Source organism: Myripristis murdjan, chromosome 4 (assembly GCF_902150065.1).
Source record: "Myripristis murdjan chromosome 4, fMyrMur1.1, whole genome shotgun sequence".
Taxonomy (NCBI): Eukaryota; Metazoa; Chordata; class Actinopteri; order Holocentriformes; family Holocentridae; genus Myripristis; species Myripristis murdjan.
Window position 1 is genome coordinate 15,371,643 of NC_043983.1, and position 18,029 is coordinate 15,389,671.

An 18,029-nucleotide genomic window follows, 5' to 3' on the forward strand; every position below is an offset into this window, starting at 1 on the left:
AGTTTAACATACAGTAAGTGCAGCAGAAAACACAACATGGTATGTATCATTATGGCGTAGTGTGTGGGGTTTATCTTGGTACAGCACAGAGGCGGTAAGGTTTAGGAAGGCGAGTTATCCCCAACTTGTACTCCAAAGTGGGCTCCTCTCCTTTAGGTGCAGAGAACGAGAACCTCTGAAGGAGGGAGGTGAAGAAGAGGAATAACTCCATCCTGGCCAGTGGTTCCCCCAGACACACTCGCTTACCTGGGAAGACACAATACACTAACTCAGTTTTATTCACAGATTTTGTTGGAAATCAGAGAACCAAGGAAGTGGGAGGAAGACACAGCCTCCTGTCTCACTTCTCAGATGTGAGTGTTAACATGAAAATGTAAGTTGACATCCTAATTTTAGCTTTCTGATGGCAACCTTACTAAATGCGACTGGCAGCTTCTCATTTACAGTGATGGTTTACCTTTACCAACCAAATCAGAAGACACAGGCAGTTTTCTGTGCTTCCACATGAACCTGATACAATTAACAATAAATGGATATAAATGTAACAAATGAGCAACAATGTTAATCACACAGTGATTGCCCTTTTAACCTCTTGTCACAACAGCATGTATTTGACCTTGGGAAGGTGTAATTACTGACCAGCTGAAAAAGGCATGAAGGCCTCTCTTCTCCTGAACTTGCCATCCTTGTCCAGGAGAGTGTTGAGGATTGAAGGTGTGTGGAGTCTCCCACATAGGACTCATCATGCAGAACTGAGTCCAGCACTGCCAGGACCATGGTGCCCTTAAGACAACAAATCAAACTGATCTTTTGTTAAGTGCTTTACAAATTAAAATAATTAAAATGAGCAGAGACTATGCCCCGCTGTAATAAATGTAGTGCAGGGCTAGGATCAGGTGCCAGTGTCAAGTCAGACCTGGAGAGAAAATTGCTAGTAAAGAGGAGCTATGTGCTGATCAAGGTAAACACACCCATGTGCACTCACACATGTGTAAGACCATACCAAGGACCATACCAGTGAATTTGAATGTTGACCCATTTACTACAATGTGCCCACATTTCACGTAGCAATAAGCCACTTTGCAAATCATGTGGGTGTCCTAAACATTTCACAGCACCTAATCAAAATCCCTTGATTTTCAAATATGAATTTTTGGTTGAAACATCCACCTCATAATGTTCTGCTTCTGTGGCTAACAAAGTTGTCAGCATTCACAAACCACAGAACTGTGATTTGTGCTGTGTGAGGCAAATATTTCCTTGGCAACTATTTCCCAGTGGCGAGACCATTTCACCCCACCCATATTCAAATAATCAAAACACAACAGTGCTGATGCTTTTTGGAAAACTAATGTGGAAGACTTTATTATGGTGATGGAATACTGGTGTGAAAAAGTTTGAAGTCTCTGAAAATTCATTTTTTAATTGTAGTGGAGTGAATGAAAACCAGTGGCTGGATAAAAGGTAGGAAAGATTATATTGCAATTCTAAAATGTGACTTACAGAAACATGAAGTATGTACATATATATATATATATATATTCAACTTCATTTTCAGCCACATATCCAGAACCAGGTCGCAGAGAGCCTTTTCCATGGCCACATTCACCAACTCCTCCTGGTGGGACTAATAAAGGCTCATCTCATCTCATCTCATCTCATCTCATCTCATCTCATCTCATCTCATCTCATCTCATCTCCTGGGGGATTGCAGGACGTTCCCAGGCCAGCTGGAATACTTCATCTCCCCAGCGTTACCTGGGCTCTGATATCCTCCAGTTGGTCATGCCTGGAACACCTCCACCGGAAGGCGACCAGGAGGCATCCTAACTAGATGACCAAACCACCCCAACTGGCTCTTTTAATGCCGAGGAGAAGTCGCTCTACTCTGAGCTCCTCACCTTAACCCTAAGTGTGGCCTCAGGCCACCTGCAAAGGAAACTCATTTCCAACTCTGGTATCCAGGACCTCATTCTTTCAGTCACTACCCAGAGTTGATAACCATAGGTGAGAGTTGGAACAAAGATTGACCAGGAAAATTGAGAGCTTTGCCTTCTGGCTCAGCTCCTTTTCACAGCGACTGCATAAGCGACTGCATAACTGCTGCTGCTGCCCCGACCCACCTGTCAATCTCCTGCTCCATTTTCCCCTCATTCGTGAACAAGACCCTGAGATACTTGAACTCACTCCCGACTTGGAGAGGGCAAACCACCTTTTTTTCTGGCTGAAAACCATGGCCTCACACTCAGAGGTACTGATCCTCATTCTGACTGCTTCACATCTGGCTTCAAACTGCCCCAGTGCATCCTGAAGGTCATAGCTTGATGAGGCCAGCAGGACCGCAAAAAGCAGGGTGACAAGCCTGTGGCCACCAAAAATGGGTCACCCTCCACCCCCCAGCTTCTCCATAGCCACAAAGCACATGGAGACTGGATTGTCAAACTCCCATGATCCCTCAAGTATCCATGCGAAGGTGAAGAGCTGGTCCACTGTTCCACAGCCCGGGACAGAATCTGGCTTGTTCCTCCTGGATCTAAGGTTTGACAATTGGCTGGAGTCTCCTTTGCAGCACCCTGGAGTGAGCGTTGCCAGGGCGGCTGAGCAGTGTGATAACCTGACAATTGGAGCACACTCTCCATTCCCCCTTTTTAAAAATGGTGACCACCACTCTCGCCTGCCACTCCCTGGGCACTGTCCCTTGACCTCCACACAACACTGAAGTGATGTGTCAGCCATGACAGTCTGACATCATGATGTGGAGTAGAATTTTTACAGCCTGGGATGGCATAGTAAATATCAAATATTCAAAAATAAATGCGCATCATGTACCTTGGGGATTGTATATTCTCCAAGTGTGGTATTCTTGTTTGCCCTGCGGGGCACATTGATAGGTAAAATGTTTCCCATCCTCTGGATCTCATGGATGACTGCATCAGTATAGGGCATGTTTTCTCTGTCAGTCATGGAGGGTTGCCTTGATGAACCAACTACAGTATCTATCTCAGCCTGGACCTTCTCTGTGCATATAAAGAACAGGAAACAACTTCAGTGTGAATGATGCATGAAACCCACAACCTGCCATCCATCCCACACTCATTCTCTCACACTCATATTAACACACAAACCTTGTATATGAGGGTAATAGATCATGAATAGTAGTCCCCATTGGAGAGTGGTGGCAGTGGTTTCAGTTCCAGCAGCAAACAGGTCCGTTATGCAATAACACAAATTTTCCAGATCAAATCCAGAATCCGGATCCTCCACCTGCAGACAACACAAGAAAGCAACCAACAGAATCAGCATCCACAATCATTTCATTAGGAAAGGCACAGAGAACAAATGCAACTGTAAGCCCAGAACAAGCAAAGAAATGTCCTTATTCACATGCATACACACACACACACACACACACACACACCTCTCCCATTTCTGCGAGGAAGCAGTCGATGTAGTCTCTTGGCGAGGAGGGGTCAAAGTCTTCTCTGTGTTCTCTGATCTTGATTTTCATGAAGTCAAGAATCTTATACATCAGAGTGAAGATCCTCTGGTGAGGTCCAGGAAGCCTCTTCATCAGCCAGGGGCAGCATGTTAAAAATCTACACAACACCCACACAGTTAGTCTGCCACTTTTACTGCCTGGCAGCAATTTTGACAGCTAACAAAGAATGATCAGATTCAACACTGCCCTAAGATATAGACGTGTTACAGGTTTGTGGTGAAGAACTCTGGTGTGAGCTTCTGGTGGTAGATTAAACAGCTGAATACACTCAGTAATTGACTTATTATCAGGCTCAATGGATAATGGCACATAATGGACATTTTGGGCCAGATGCTCTTCCTCAGCATGTTCAGGCGATAATAATGGTACATGGGGGCTAGTACCTCAGACCCTGAGCTTGCACAAGTTGTGGCTCCCTCTGCTGGGATTTACTTATTTGTTGTGCTCGTTCGGGACACTTTTAATTAACCTCATGTCTGTCCATTATTTGTATTATTGCCTGAACACATGCTGAGGAAGGGTGTCTGGCCCGAAAAAGTATGTACTTGGGGAGTGCTCTCCTAGTCTCTCTTTTTTCATTATCATTTTGAAGATTCAGCAACCAGTCTTTAAGGCTTTGTTGCGAGCCGAGTGTGTTATGTACTATTTTCAATGGACAATGGGCTATGATCTCACAGACGTTATGATAGTACATGCATATATGCACGTATGGCCCAATACTTTACTGAGACACTTTTGTTTTTTCTTTAATTTGTCACCAGTCTGTATATTTTTGCTCTTCTCTCATGGTGTCCAAAGAGAAAACAAAGACTTAATTGCATTAAATGTATACTGAAAATGCTCATACTGCCTACTATTCTGTGTAATGTGAGAGGCTCACCTGTGCCCACGTTCCTCCCTCTAAATACACTAACTCATTCATCTCCTGAAGGATTATCTGGTACTGCTTGTCAGTGTACTCGTAGCGATCCCCAAACACCAAGCAGCAGATGATGTTGGATACGGCATTGTTTATCAGCAGCTGGGCATTGAAGGCCTTATCTGAGATAAAGAGATAAAGAGGTAATGGCAATAAGACACATGGTGAAAATGTAAAATGCATGATCAGTCATGTGCAAGGAAAAATAAAACACAATTAATTTTGCACGATTATAACAGATAGAAATATACAGTACTACAAAACTGAGGCAAGCATGTATGTAAATGAAGGATGCAAAGTATATTGAAAGTATTTGCTTTTATACAGATGTGGATTCATCACATTATTTTAGCAGTTATCACATCATCATGCTAATAGTCAGATTATAGAAGATTACAGAGTCTGCTCGACTTGTTGATGTTTCAATACAACATTTTACAGTAAACAGAGACACAGGTGATGTTGGCATGGAAAACACAGGGTAAGATATCAACCATGGGCGACTGTGCAGTCCAAAGCCCTAGTGTTCGCAGATTGGTGATGGATACAAGGAAAAACAGAGGAGCCACTTGTAATCAGTCAGCTGCTATAAATTTAAGGTGTGAATAGGTTTTTTCAAACAGAATCTCTTGAGAAGTTCATAGAGAGGGATACTATACTTGGGTTTCAGTGTACAAACTCCTTATCACACATAAAATGCACTTTTGCAAGAATGCAAGCTGCAGTCTGATGAAAGGGGGGTGGGGGTTATACTGTCAAATGATTCATCACATGCAAAATTAAGTCCTCAAGCCAAAGAACTTGTTTACAAAGGTGAAAGGTTCAGGTTGCTCTGTTACAGTGTGGGGTGCTTTTGCCTGGACTTGATTCAGGTCCACTGAACTCAAAGCAAGGATATCTATAAACTCCTCTTGTAGTAAAAAAAAAAAAAAAAAAAAAATCTTTTTTCCTGATGGGAGTGTAATCCTCCAGCTACAGAATAGTTTGTTGATCATGAAAATTATTTAAACATATGTGTCTTGGCCAGCCCTGGGTCCACATCTTAACAACTGAGTGCTCATGGGAAATCTTGGAACATGATCTGAGACAGTGTTTTCTGCCACACTACTAAACCACCACAACCACACTGCATTTGGTTAAGAGACAAGGAAGCATTACCAAGCTGTAATTTGAAAAAAGAAAAGTAATCAAAACTTGGCCCATGCCTTGCTGAGCAAAGGCCTCATTCAGATATTGGCACTCCTGCTGGATGGACAGTTCCAGGGTCTTCTTGCCCAAACCAAAGTTCCTGAGTGTGTGGAGCGCAAATCTCCTCTGCTGCTTCCACTTGTTGCCATTTGGTGGCACCAAGCCTGTTGGGAGCACAAAACAACAGAGTGAATACAAATGAATATGAATATAAAGCAAGACCCCAGTGGTGAGTCTTAAGCAGCCCATAGCACACTGGCAGGTGTTTCAAACAAAATCCAACACACATTACCTTTATCTGCAAATGTGTCCTTAAACAGTGGGATGACAGGGCGGTCTGTGTAGTCCTCCCCGTTGTGGACCAAGGCCTCTTTCACAGTCTGGTACCCGGTGAGTATCACAACCCTTCCACCAAAGAGTCGAAGGCTGAAAATATTCCCATATTTCTCTCCAAACTGAGAGAAAAACAGCAGTCTGGTATTGTGGTCCAATATGCATTTTGTAAAACTCACTGGGAAGATGCAGTAAATGAGTGGGTTAGCAGTGGGTTAATGCTATGTGTTAGCAGGCAAGGATAAAAAGGCTGTATGCACTGCTCAGGGTGCTTTGAGCTCTGGGTTGAGGCACAGCCCACCATCCTGTGATGCAGAGGTGGGAAGTAACACAGTACCAACACTTTGTTACTGTCCTTCAGTAGATTTTTCAGGTATCTGTACTTTACTCGAGTATACAGTACAGGCCAAAAGTTTGGACACACCTTCTCATTCAATGCGTTTTCTTTATTTTCATGACTATTTACATTGTAGATTCTAACTGAAGGAATCAAAACTATGAATGAACACATGTGGAGTTATGTACTTAACAAAAAAAGGAGAAATAACTGAAAACATGTTTTATATTCTAGTTTCTTCAAAATAACCACCCTTTGCTCTGATTACTGCTTTGCACACTCTTGGCTTTCTCTCGATGAGCTTCAAGAGGTAGTCACCTGAAATGGTTTTCCAACAGTCTTGAAGGAGTTCCCAGAGGTGTTTAGCACTTGTTGGCCCCTTTGCCTTCACTCTGCGGTCCAGCTCACCCCAAACCATCTGGATTGGGTTCAGGTCCAGTGACTGTGAAGGCCAGGTCATCTGCCGCAGCACTCCATCACTCTCCTTATTGGTCAAATAGCCCTTACACAGCCTGGAGGTGTGTTTGGGCTCATTGTCCTGTTGAAAAATAAATGATGGTCCAACTAAACGCAAACCGGATGGGATGGCATGTCGCTGCAGGATGTTGCTGCAGGATGCTGTGGTAGCCATGCTGGTTCAGTGTGCCTTCAGTTTTGAATAAATCCCCAACAGTGTCACCAGCAAAACACCCCCACACCATCACACCTCCTCCTCCATGCTTCACAGTGGGAACCAGGCATGTGGAATCCATCCGTTCACCTTTTCTGCATCTCACAAAGGCACGGCGGTTGGAACCAAAGATCTCAAATTTGGACTCATCAGACCAAAGCACAGATTTCCACTGGTCTAATGTCCATTCCTTGTGTTTCTTGGCCCAAACAAATCTCTTCTGCTTGTTGCCTCTCCTTAGCAGTGGTTTCCTAGCAGCTATTTGACCATGAAGGCCTGATTCGCGCAGTCTCCTCTTAGCAGTTGTTCTAGAGATGGGTCTGCTGCTAGAACTCTGTGTGGCATTTATCTGGTCTCTGATCTGAGCTGCTGTTAACTTGCCATTTCTGAGGCTGGTGACTCAGATGAACTTGTCCTCAGAAGCAGAGGTGACTCTTGGTCTTCCTTTCCTGGGTCGGTCCTCATGTGTGCCAGTTTCATTGTAGCACTTGATGGTTTTTGCGACTCCACTTGGGGACACATTTAAAGTTTTTGCACTTTTCCGGACTGACTGACCTTCATTTCTTAAAGTAATGATGGCCACTCGTTTTTCTTTAGTTAGCTGATTGGTTCTTGCCATAATATGAATTTTAACAGTTGTCCAATAGGGCTGTCGGCTGTGTAGTAACCTGACTTCTGCACAACACAACTGATGGTCCCAACCCCATTGATAAAGCAAGAATTCCACTAATTAACCCTGATAAGGCACACCTGTGAAGTGAAACCATTTCAGGTGACTACCTCTTGAAGCTCATGGAGAGAATGCCAAGAGTGTGCAAAGCAGTAATCAGAGCAAAGGGTGGCTATTTTGAAGAAACTAGAATATAAACATGTTTTCAGTTATTTCACCTTTTTTTGTTAAGTACATAACTCCACATGTGTTCATTCATAGTTTTGATTCCTTCAGTTAGAATCTACAATGTAAATAGTCATGAAAATAAAGAAAACGCATTGAATGAGAAGGTGTGTCCAAACTTTTGGCCTGTACTGTATGTTTGCGTATATTGTGGATTGTTTTGGCCACTATCTATCACCTTATCAAATCAGGTGATTTCCTGCACCAATAATAATAACTAATAATGCCAGGGATATCAACGTTTGTGCATGAGACTCAAAAATATCACATGTCAAGATCATACAGCATCACTGTGCAGAATACCCCAACTTCATGTATAACACACTGTCCACAGTCTGTGTTTAGTAGTTTCATGACCACAGCATCAAAAATCCATGAAAGCTCTTCTTACACCAAAACAGTGAATTAAGGAGATAATTAGCCGAGAAACGTTTTGCGCATGCACATTTGGACTTGCCTGCGCTCGTCTGTTATGCGTCTGAAATGTATATGAAATGTATTGATGCTGTCAACTTGGTCACTCAAAAACACAATGGGAGAAAAAAAATCATCTGTAAAAAAAAAAAAAAAAAAAGGCAGCAATTTCTTCCCATGAAGACTTTTATTCTGACATAACATATCTCGTATTTAACTGAACCAGTCACACAAGAGGACTAACCTGTCTGTGTTTATATCTGTAAACGTACCCATAGGCGGAGTTTGAAATTTGCGCTGGGGGGGCAAACATTTTTTTAAAATTATTTTATTTATTACAATACCAAACATAATGTAATTCATATTTATTTCTGAAAATAATCTTATTTTATTGCATTGCTTAAATGTTTATAGATATGTATACAGGAAAAAAAATATATTGGACCTATTTTTGACTCAATGTAGTGACACATTAGTTAGCTAGGGGGGGGCAATGCCCCCCCTGCCCCCCCCGCAAACTCCGCCTATGAACTTACCTGTCTGAACTGCAGGTGCATCTTGGCCGGGTTGACACGGAGAAGATCGCCGAGGACGGGCAGAGACCACGGCCCCGGGGGAAAGTTTCTCGGGACTCTGTTCTTCCAGATGTCAGCCATCAACAGGAGAACACACACAAACACCAAAACGCTTTTCCCGTCGATCCAGCCAAGGCTCAACACTTCAGTTAATGTCTCCATTTTTAAACACGTGAAATATAGCCTTAAAAATGTTATACTCCTCTGACTGTAGTAAAGCGAGTGGTGGTCCCTATGAGCTGTTGATGAATGCTCAAGATACCTGTGTGTGTGTGTGTGTGTGTGTACACATGCGCCTTTATGTAAACCTCCTGCAATCAGGCAGGTGCAAAGTTCAAACTTTTATTACAATGAATGCAACTCGACTGTAAAGCTGATGATATATTCAGAGATACAACTGTGCCCAATTTTGTGCCCAGTTCCGACATTATTTTGAGTGAACTCATTTAAAACTGAAAGAGCTGCAAGAGGTCCTGTCTGAGGTATAGCTTGCTGGTTGGCCCTGTATCCTGATATCTTACAAAACGTTTGCGGGCTGTTGTGTCCATGAGAGAGGGAGCTGAGGAAACAGCAACAAAACATCACTGAGGTGTTGCAGAGGCACTCCCTCCATCTACATCCTCTCATGGTGGCCTATTTCTGCCTTTTTTTAAGTTAGTTTAGTTAGTTAGTTAGTTTTTTTTTTTTTTTTTTTTAATTTTTTTTAGTTTTACTGAGAATAAAGTAACAACCAGAAACACTATGACATCCCCAAAATTGAGCTATATGAACTGCATTGTCAAAACTGGCTAAATATTGGAAGCTGGATGGAGAAAAGGCAGAAAGGGTGCAACTAGAAATTAATGTGACAGTACCATTTAAATCAGTGCATTTCTTATCTCAGAAACAAAAATTCAGGTATGCAGGGCATTGGTCCTATATTCAACCACTTCAGGTATGTGTTAGTATATGAAATAAACCCAAGATCTGTGTGGGAAAATATGTCTTGGGGAGAATTGGTAAAAGAGGGAGTGAATACAGTGGTTGTTACTCAGCTACTCAGCTTTTATCAGTCTCACCTGCATGTGACTGTGTGCTGTGTAAAGCCTTTTAATCTTGCCGTGGATCAGCCAATTTGATAAAGGCTTTTTTTTTTCTTGGACTCTTTTTTTCCTCTTTTTGTATAGCGTACAAACAGAACATACAATATAACAACATCATGGCACACGGCATGGCTTACATTACGTAAACTGAGGAAAGACTGTCTTCAGGCCCCTATAGTTTCCAAATAATTCTTGGCTTTTCTGATTGTATGGGTGGTTTAAATAATACTTCTTCATTATGCTTACATTCTTACATTCAAATAAAATGTAGTCTACTCATTACAAAGGCTGCAGATCCTCTGCAGTTTCTATCCAGTTCCTTATATCCTCCAGTGAAACTTGGAATTGTGTTGAGACAAATTTGTATTTGTGATTCTGCACTGTAACAAATTACTGTTTTTTTACGGTGGATTTACAACAGTATCCTACTGTATTTTACAATAATTGAAAAATACTGTTAAATAGTCATCCCTCACATGTAAAATAACAGTAAATTGGTCAGTTAACAATAACAGTAGATAACTAATTTAACAGCATAAAACAGTATTTGTAATGAATTGCTGTAAATTGCAACAGTATCTTACTGTATTTTATAATTATTGTAAAATACTGTTAAATATTCATGCTTACATGTAAATTAACATTTAATGCTCTGTTAACAATAACAAACTGTAATTTAACAGCATTAAACAGTATTTTCTGTCAAGCAGTGGAGACAGGTGCTGCTGTATGATCCCTTCTCAAGTCCAGTCACTATCTTTCAGCATCTTACTGATAATTGTGGGCTTATGTTTCTTTTCTTTTTTTGATGATAGCACTTCTTTATTGATCAAACTCCTCATTTTTGCGTGACAAGATGTAGCCTAGCCTAACTGGCTATTCCTGCACTTGACTTTCTGGAAAACGGTGTTAGAGTGAGTGTTCTTCTTTGTCAGTTCTGGTTCTTGGTTCTTGAAAACAGCGTCAGAGTGAGTAATCACACTGTTCACTCCGTGACCTGTGTGTACTTTAGGTTTTCATAAAGTGGATACATGTATAGTTTAAGCTCTTGCTGAAATTCTACATACCTATCACACGATGTCATACTTGTGAGCTCACGTTGCCAGTTCTGCACTGACTGATCTTTCAGCCTCTGTTCCACAGTGAGTTTCAACCAGTTGATGTTATTACATTTTTATGTGAGTTAGAGATAAAGACAAACCACAAAACCCATGCTGACACTGAGCTAATAATTCTCTTTTTAACAGCAACACAAACTGGGTAGCTTCACAGTCGCCCGAAGACCATTTTATTGCAAGTTGTCATTTTAATTTTAGGATGTACTTAAGAAATCTCAGTTGTAGTCTTTCCAGTATATTTATCTCCTTTTTGTTTTTCATCACAGATGATAAAGCAGTTATTAGTTATATCATCCCAGGGTTTATCTGTAATTGTTGTTGTAACATATGTATTTCTATTTATTCTTCTAACCATTTTTGTTTTTATCCATTGTTTTTCCTCCTCCTTGTGTGTGTCTGTTTTGTCACTGTGTGTTTTGTTGTTGGTTGTCTAAAATCGAATAAATGTTTATTACACATAAAAAAAAGAAAATGCAAACAAACAAGTGAAACTCTCGATGACATGGTTGGGTCCTCAGCTACAACTAACAGGACAGGAACTGTGGTCTAAGAAAATACCAAACCTCTGAAAAATGCAATGAGTTAGAGTGCTACAGTACACATTACGTGAATTTAAAGAGTGAAATCCAAATGTCTGCACACATGATATTTTCACTCACCAGGTACTATGTGCTTGCCTAGTGCAACAGTAAGTGTCACACACATTCAAACCTAACTGTATAAAAACAGCTATGCACAGAAAACAGGCTGAGGTCTACTAGCTGCTCCTGGAAGTCTTACTGAATCATTGCATTGTTGCCTATAAGCTTATTAAATTCATGTATGAATTTTGAACATTTGCTTACATTGTTTTTGAGGCACTGTTAGTGGATAAGTTTAATTTCTTCAAGTCTTTCTGGAAGAGTTACCTAACACAACACTGCAGCACACACTCATGCATGAAATAGAGCAACTGCCCTGACTGGAAGAGTTCAAGCTCAAGTTTGTTTTCAACTTTCCCCCACACATTCTGTGAAGCCATCGGTTATATAACATCTGTTTGTTTGAAGCCACTCCTTTCCTCTCCTCTGTTCATCTCACAGAGCTTCTAATAAAGACGGTCCAGTGGGGTAGTTCTTCTGGTCACCATAAGATTCAAGCTGTGATTTTGCCCGATTGTTGTCATCATGATTTTGCAGACAATATTTGGGTGCATGGACCTTACAGGATGGCTTGTGTTCAGTTTTGTGTTGCTGCTGGTGGCTGATGTGATCAGAAACTGGACGCCGACCAACTTTCCACCTGGACCCCGGGCTCTGCCTTTTTTGGGGAATGTCTTTACTGGAGTGGACTTCAAAACCATAGATAAGGTCAGATGAACAGCAACACCTTCTTGTTCTCTCAATTCATTCCTTCACTCAACAAATTCCTGTTCGAAAGTTGAAGTGTCTCTGACTAAGTGCTAACTAATCATTAACAATGTTTTGCCCAAATCAACATTAAATTCAAGGCTGTTTCATAAGTGTTACTTTCTCCATCCAGCTTGCTGAGGAGTTTGGCCCAGTGTTCAGCTTGAGGAGAGGCAGTGAAAGGATGGTCTTTATCTCAGGTTTCAAGATGGTCAAAGAGGCCCTTGTCAACCAGCTGGACAGTTTTGCAGACCGACCTGTTGTGCCACTCTTCCATGTTGTCTTCAAAGGCCTTGGTGAGTGAGGAGGTGATACAGCAGCTGTCTCTCTTGCTCTTCTCTCCTGGATTAGACTGTCAGGACAAACTTTTTACTGGGCTCAAGGTCAGCTAAGGTGTTACACTCAGACTGCATGCAGGAACTTTGTCTTCATTCATACCCAGCTTCCTTTAACTGTCGGTAACAGTCTAAATAATGTACTCACAGGCATAGCCTTAAGCAACGGTTACCTGTGGAGGATGCAGAGGAAGTTTGCCAACACCCACCTGCACAGCTTTGGAGGAGGCAAGAAGTCACTGGAGAAACATATTGAACTGGAAAGCACCTTCCTGTGTGAAGCATTTAAAGATGAACAAGGCAAGCAGATTATGTACACTACTCTGCCAGTTTAGTGAGTAAGTGCTGAACAGCAACAATCTTGACAGAGTTCAGGTTTAAATGAAAAGACTGCACTGAGTTTGTTATTTCTAGGAGGTGAACTGTAGTGGATGAAGCATTATCTTGCAAGTGCAAATTATTAAGCATAACTTTTGTTATCTGATCATTTTGAGGAAAACCTGAGGGAAATCAGTCACACACACACACACACCAGCCTAATAAATTTCATGAAATCACGTCACTGTGCATTCAAAAAGGTACGGTGCCATTAATGTATAGTTTACAAAATGTCACTGTATTCTCAGGAAGACCATTCAACCCCCACTACATCCTGAAGAGTGCAGTTGGTAATGTCATCTCCGCTGTGGTCTTTGGACATCGCTTTGAGTACAGTGATGAAGGTTTTCAAAACCTCCTGCGGTTGGACAATGAGGCTGTTTTGCTTGCTGGGACAGCCAGGGCTCAGGTGGTTAATTCCATATATATCCTACTAACATAGCTCAAACATTAGGATATTGTGATCACAAAACACACCACACTTGTCTATTGCTGATCACAACGTTGTCCCTCATCCAGCTCTATGATGCCTTTCCGGGCCTGTTGAATTACCTGCCAGGACCTCACCAGACCATCCACTCCAACTACAGGAAGATCGTAGCTTTTCTGCAGATGGAAATACAGAAGCACCAGGAGGAGTGGAACCCAGAGGAACCTCGAGATTACATAGACACATACTTGGCAGAGATTGAGAAGGTATCTCTACATTTTCTGTAAAGCTCCCTACAACTCAGTTGCATTTAGTTCAGTTCAATTCAGCACAGCGCGATGCAAAATTTATTGTCCTGTAAGCAGGACAGGGTTTACAGAAAAAACCCACAGCTCACATACAATAAAAATACATGCTTTATGTAAGGAAACTGAAACAACATAATTTCACAACATAAACAATACGGGCCAATATCAGGCAAAGTGTCATTAGCTTGATGGTTGCAATAATAAAATACCACTCATCAGTGCAAAAGACAACCTCTTTTACATTACCTAATGCATAAAATTCTTTATCAATTAATGTGCAAATATAAGTGAGTTGAAGAAAAGATAAATAAGTCCCAACTTCTTTCACTGTTGAGTTTACACACTGAAGTGGCACCCGGAGTTTATTTATTCAAACTGCACTCTAATGGGGTGACTTGTTGGAAATAGTTTGGCCTTCTTCACCACAGGCCTGTCAAGAGATCAGGTCAGTTTTACCTGGCTCAGAAATCTCACAGCCTATTTTCATCAGGTCCCATAGTCTGATGTTTGTCCCATGATTAAGTTGATCAAAACAACCAAACTGCAGTTTAACAAGATGAAACAGATAATCGAGGTCATTATTTTATCACACAAGCTTATAGAGTTCAGGTAACACTTCAGAGTAAGGTTCCTGATCTAATTATAATTAATGATTAATGACATAGTTAATGATGAACTAATATATCTGTTATCTAAATCTTACTTGGTCATCACTCCATGACTAATCAGTATTTAAGAGTGGTTTATTTTGAGCCTTGATAATTACTAATAAGAAAATCAGGAGTACAGGAACATCTATGGCTATGTTTGTTCAAGAATCATTATTTTATAATCACGAGTTCCCAGAACACCTTCAGTACAGATGGACCACCATTGTTCTTCATTTGATGTTTTGATGATGAGGTTGGAGAGTGCTGTCTAAGAAGTTTGTCCAAAATCTCCCATGGGGGTTCCCTATAGTTGCAATCTGGTGACAGTGAAGGCCGTTTATATCATTTTTATCCTCATTAAACTGTTCAGTGAGCCCTCATGTCCTATGGATGTTAGCATGTGGGAGAAGTTTGCTTTGAGGGCTTTCTGCCAGAAAGGTTAACCCTAACCCTTAGAATAGCTTTCTGGTAGAAATGGAGAGACTTTCTGACAGAAAGCCCTGAAGGCAAACTTCTCCCACAACCTGGATGGGGGCATTGCATTTATGTACTGCAACCCAACTATAATATCTCTCTCTATACAAATTATCTTTTGGATATGGTACCATCCCTCCAGTTGAATCCCTGCAGTCCACAGCTGGTGAATGATGAGTTGGGAAACTTTATTGTAAAGTGTTCCTGGAATTTCTTTTCTTTGTTTTTTGTGTGTGTGTGTGTGTGTGTGTGTGTGTTTGTTTGTTTGTTTTTTTGTTTTTTTGTTACCAATAGGTTCTCAGATATTTCTGCCTGTCAACCAATTCTGCTGCTTTTCCATTTGTTTGGGAGAAGATCTCATCACGTCATTAACATATGTGATATAGACATAAACAACTTGGCCATGTCAATATTCCACTTGTTTCAAGAGGCAGAGGATTAATTATCTGCTGACTTGACACAATTTCGACTACTACTGTTTGAAATGTATGAGTGGCATCAGTGGGGGGAGTCAGTAGGTGAGATGAACATACCCTTGATGAGTTTTTAAGAAATTAAAAAATCTAATTTGAATTTGAATTTGTCTACAAGAGAGTGTAATGGTAAATTATCAGTATAAAATATCACATTCCATACATGAACAATGAATAAAGTAGCCCATAATAGCAAAACACACTGTAAATTACCATAAAGTAATCTTGTCTGCCAGAGAAAAGGGGATCCCCACGCTGGCTTCAACACAGAGACCCTGACAATTTGCACACTTGACCTGATTGAGGCTGGGACAGAGTCCGCTGCTACCACTTTACGCTGGGCGCTGGTTTTTATGATGAACTACCCAGAGATACAGGGTTGGTGAAATCCCCCTCATTAATCATTCCCATAGAGGTTGTGGTTGTTTTTGCATACCCGTTTTTGTGGCATTTCAGCTGGTATATGCTAATTCAATGAACATTCTTGTAACTCTGCAGAGAAGGTCCAGGCAGAGATAGACAGAGTGATCGGACAGTCCCGTCAGCCCACAATAGCTGACAGACCAAACTTGCCTTATACTGATGCTGTCATCCATGAGACTCAAAGGATGGGAAATATTGTCCCCCTGGGATTCCCCAAAATGGCTGGTAAAGATGCCAAGCTGGGAGGATATTTCATTCCCAAGGTAAAGACATGTTAGTAAAACTTACCCTTGGCTGAATTTCACATCATAAAATCAGTAAATTATTACCATACAACTGGCACCACAAACATGTTATGCCCCTTGTTCTAGGGTACAGCCATTACTGTAAACCTTTCATCTGTGCTGTTTGACAAGAATGAGTGGGAGACTCCTGACACTTTCAACCCTGAGCACTTCCTGGATTCAGAGGGCCAGTTCCGCAGAAGAGAAGCCTTCTTGCCATTTTCAGCAGGTCTTTCCCATACTATCCCTTTTTCAGTAATTGTCATATTGCTTAATTTACCAGAGTGATTCGAGATCGCATTTTGAATTCAGGATGTTCATAAGACTCAATTTCCAAATAGTAACTGTCAGCAACACATACATCAGTTAAGAATGAGCTCAACTACAGCTGCTGTTGACTCTGTTCACAGGTAAACGTGTGTGTCTCGGTGAGCACCTGGCTCGGATGGAGCTCTTTGTTTTCTTTGCCTCCCTGCTCCAGCTTTTCACCTTCACCCCTGTTCCTGGAGAAATGCCGAGCCTGGAGGGTGTGCTCGGCTTCACCTATTCCCCTGAGGAGTGCAAGATACTTGCCCTTCCACGATGAATTTCTCACCCTGGGCAGCTCCTTCTATCCAAACACAATTCCTTTATGACTGGAATCTCTACAGCCACTTTTGCATACCACAAAGTATAGATTATAGATGTCAGCAACTGTGTGAAATTGGACATATCTGAAATTTTCTCCCCAGTTCTAACCTGCTATATTTGTATGAATTGTTTTATTATTATCAGTAATACTATTGGAGGGGCACCCAACAACTCACCCTTGCTACACTGTTAGTTGTAGACATAAATTTGAGGCAGCTATTTTGGATTTTTTTACACACTGTGAAACCATGACAGTAGTCACTGCTGTTGAATTTCTACATATAGGTCAAAGATGTCATTTTTAAGACATCTGCCAAAACAATGCTGACATTCTGAGATTTACAGCCATTTCAATTTGTTGTGTTTTGATAAAACACCAGTACCCACAATGCCTGGTGGAGAAAGTAGAGATCTCTCTGTGTTCGTGCTCTGGGAATCGTTCTATAATGCATCTATGGTGGTAACCCATCAATTGCTTCTGTCAGCTATGTTTTTGATGATAATATTTTTTGGTCAAGCAAACAAAGGATATGCTTACTAAGAGAGGTCATTTCTCCGAATTATGCTACAGAACTCTGACAAAATATGCAAAATGCTAAAAGTCTAATCTTGTAAAATGACACCATTACATTCAGGACATTGGGATTGAGACTATACCATTGCTGTCTGTTTGAAGCATGTGAATTTAATCACATTATTCTACTTTTCTCTGTACCCCGTCTCTTGTCACTTCTCTTTTTATACTTTATAATAAAGCAGAAATGCCTTGACAGTACTTTAGCTTGACAAAGATGTCTTGCTTCCTTAACCCTCGTATGACCCCTGGACATTTTTGTCCATTTTCAAAATTCATTTTTCAAATGCCATTCAATTGGCATTTGAAAATCCCAACTTTCAGCATGAAAATCCATTATTTGACCCTGTACAGTAATGCATTTTTTATCACATCCATGACCCTTCAAGTGGACAAAAATGTCCATTTTTTAGAAAGTGACCAACAAAAGGTCACAGGGGGGGTGATTTTTTGGCAAGAGGGGGTAATTTTGGGTTAAATTTGAAAATCCCAACTTTCAGCATGAAAATCCATTATTTGACCCTGTAATGCATTTTTATCACATTTTTGTCCACTTGAAGGGTCATGGATGTAACTTTTTTTGAAGGGTAACTCAAGGGTTAAACAGTGCCTAATAATACAAGTGGGTTGAAGCATTTGAACAAAACTCGTC

The 18,029-nt window shown here is 41.1% G+C and overlaps 1 protein-coding gene and 1 pseudogene across 1 annotated transcript; one reads left to right on the forward strand and one right to left on the reverse strand.

The window, feature by feature from the left end:
* Positions 1–36: 36 nt before the first annotated feature.
* LOC115357752 (cytochrome P450 2J2-like) lies at positions 37–8,992 on the reverse strand (annotated as a pseudogene).
* A 3,188-nt stretch (positions 8,993–12,180) lies between these two features.
* On the forward strand, positions 12,181–17,516 carry LOC115357750 (cytochrome P450 2J2-like). Its single transcript, XM_030049401.1, has 9 exons — positions 12,181–12,379; positions 12,552–12,714; positions 12,904–13,053; positions 13,380–13,540; positions 13,651–13,827; positions 15,703–15,844; positions 15,965–16,152; positions 16,261–16,402; positions 16,584–17,516. The coding sequence occupies exons 1-9, from the start codon at positions 12,197–12,199 to the stop codon at positions 16,757–16,759; spliced, it is 1,482 nt and encodes a 493-aa protein (XP_029905261.1). The 5' UTR covers positions 12,181–12,196; the 3' UTR covers positions 16,760–17,516.
* The last annotated feature ends 513 nt before the right edge of the window (positions 17,517–18,029 follow it).

Excerpts from the sequence above, each read along its gene's own strand:
- LOC115357750 (XM_030049401.1), top strand. The coding sequence starts at position 12,197 with ATGATTTTGCAGACAATATTTGGGTGCATGGACCTTACAGGATGGCTT. Across the intron at positions 16,153-16,260 it reads GAGGATATTTCATTCCCAAG|GGTACAGCCATTACTGTAAA; the intron begins GTAAAGACATGT and ends CCCTTGTTCTAG. Across the intron at positions 16,403-16,583 it reads CTTCTTGCCATTTTCAGCAG|GTAAACGTGTGTGTCTCGGT; the intron begins GTCTTTCCCATA and ends CTCTGTTCACAG.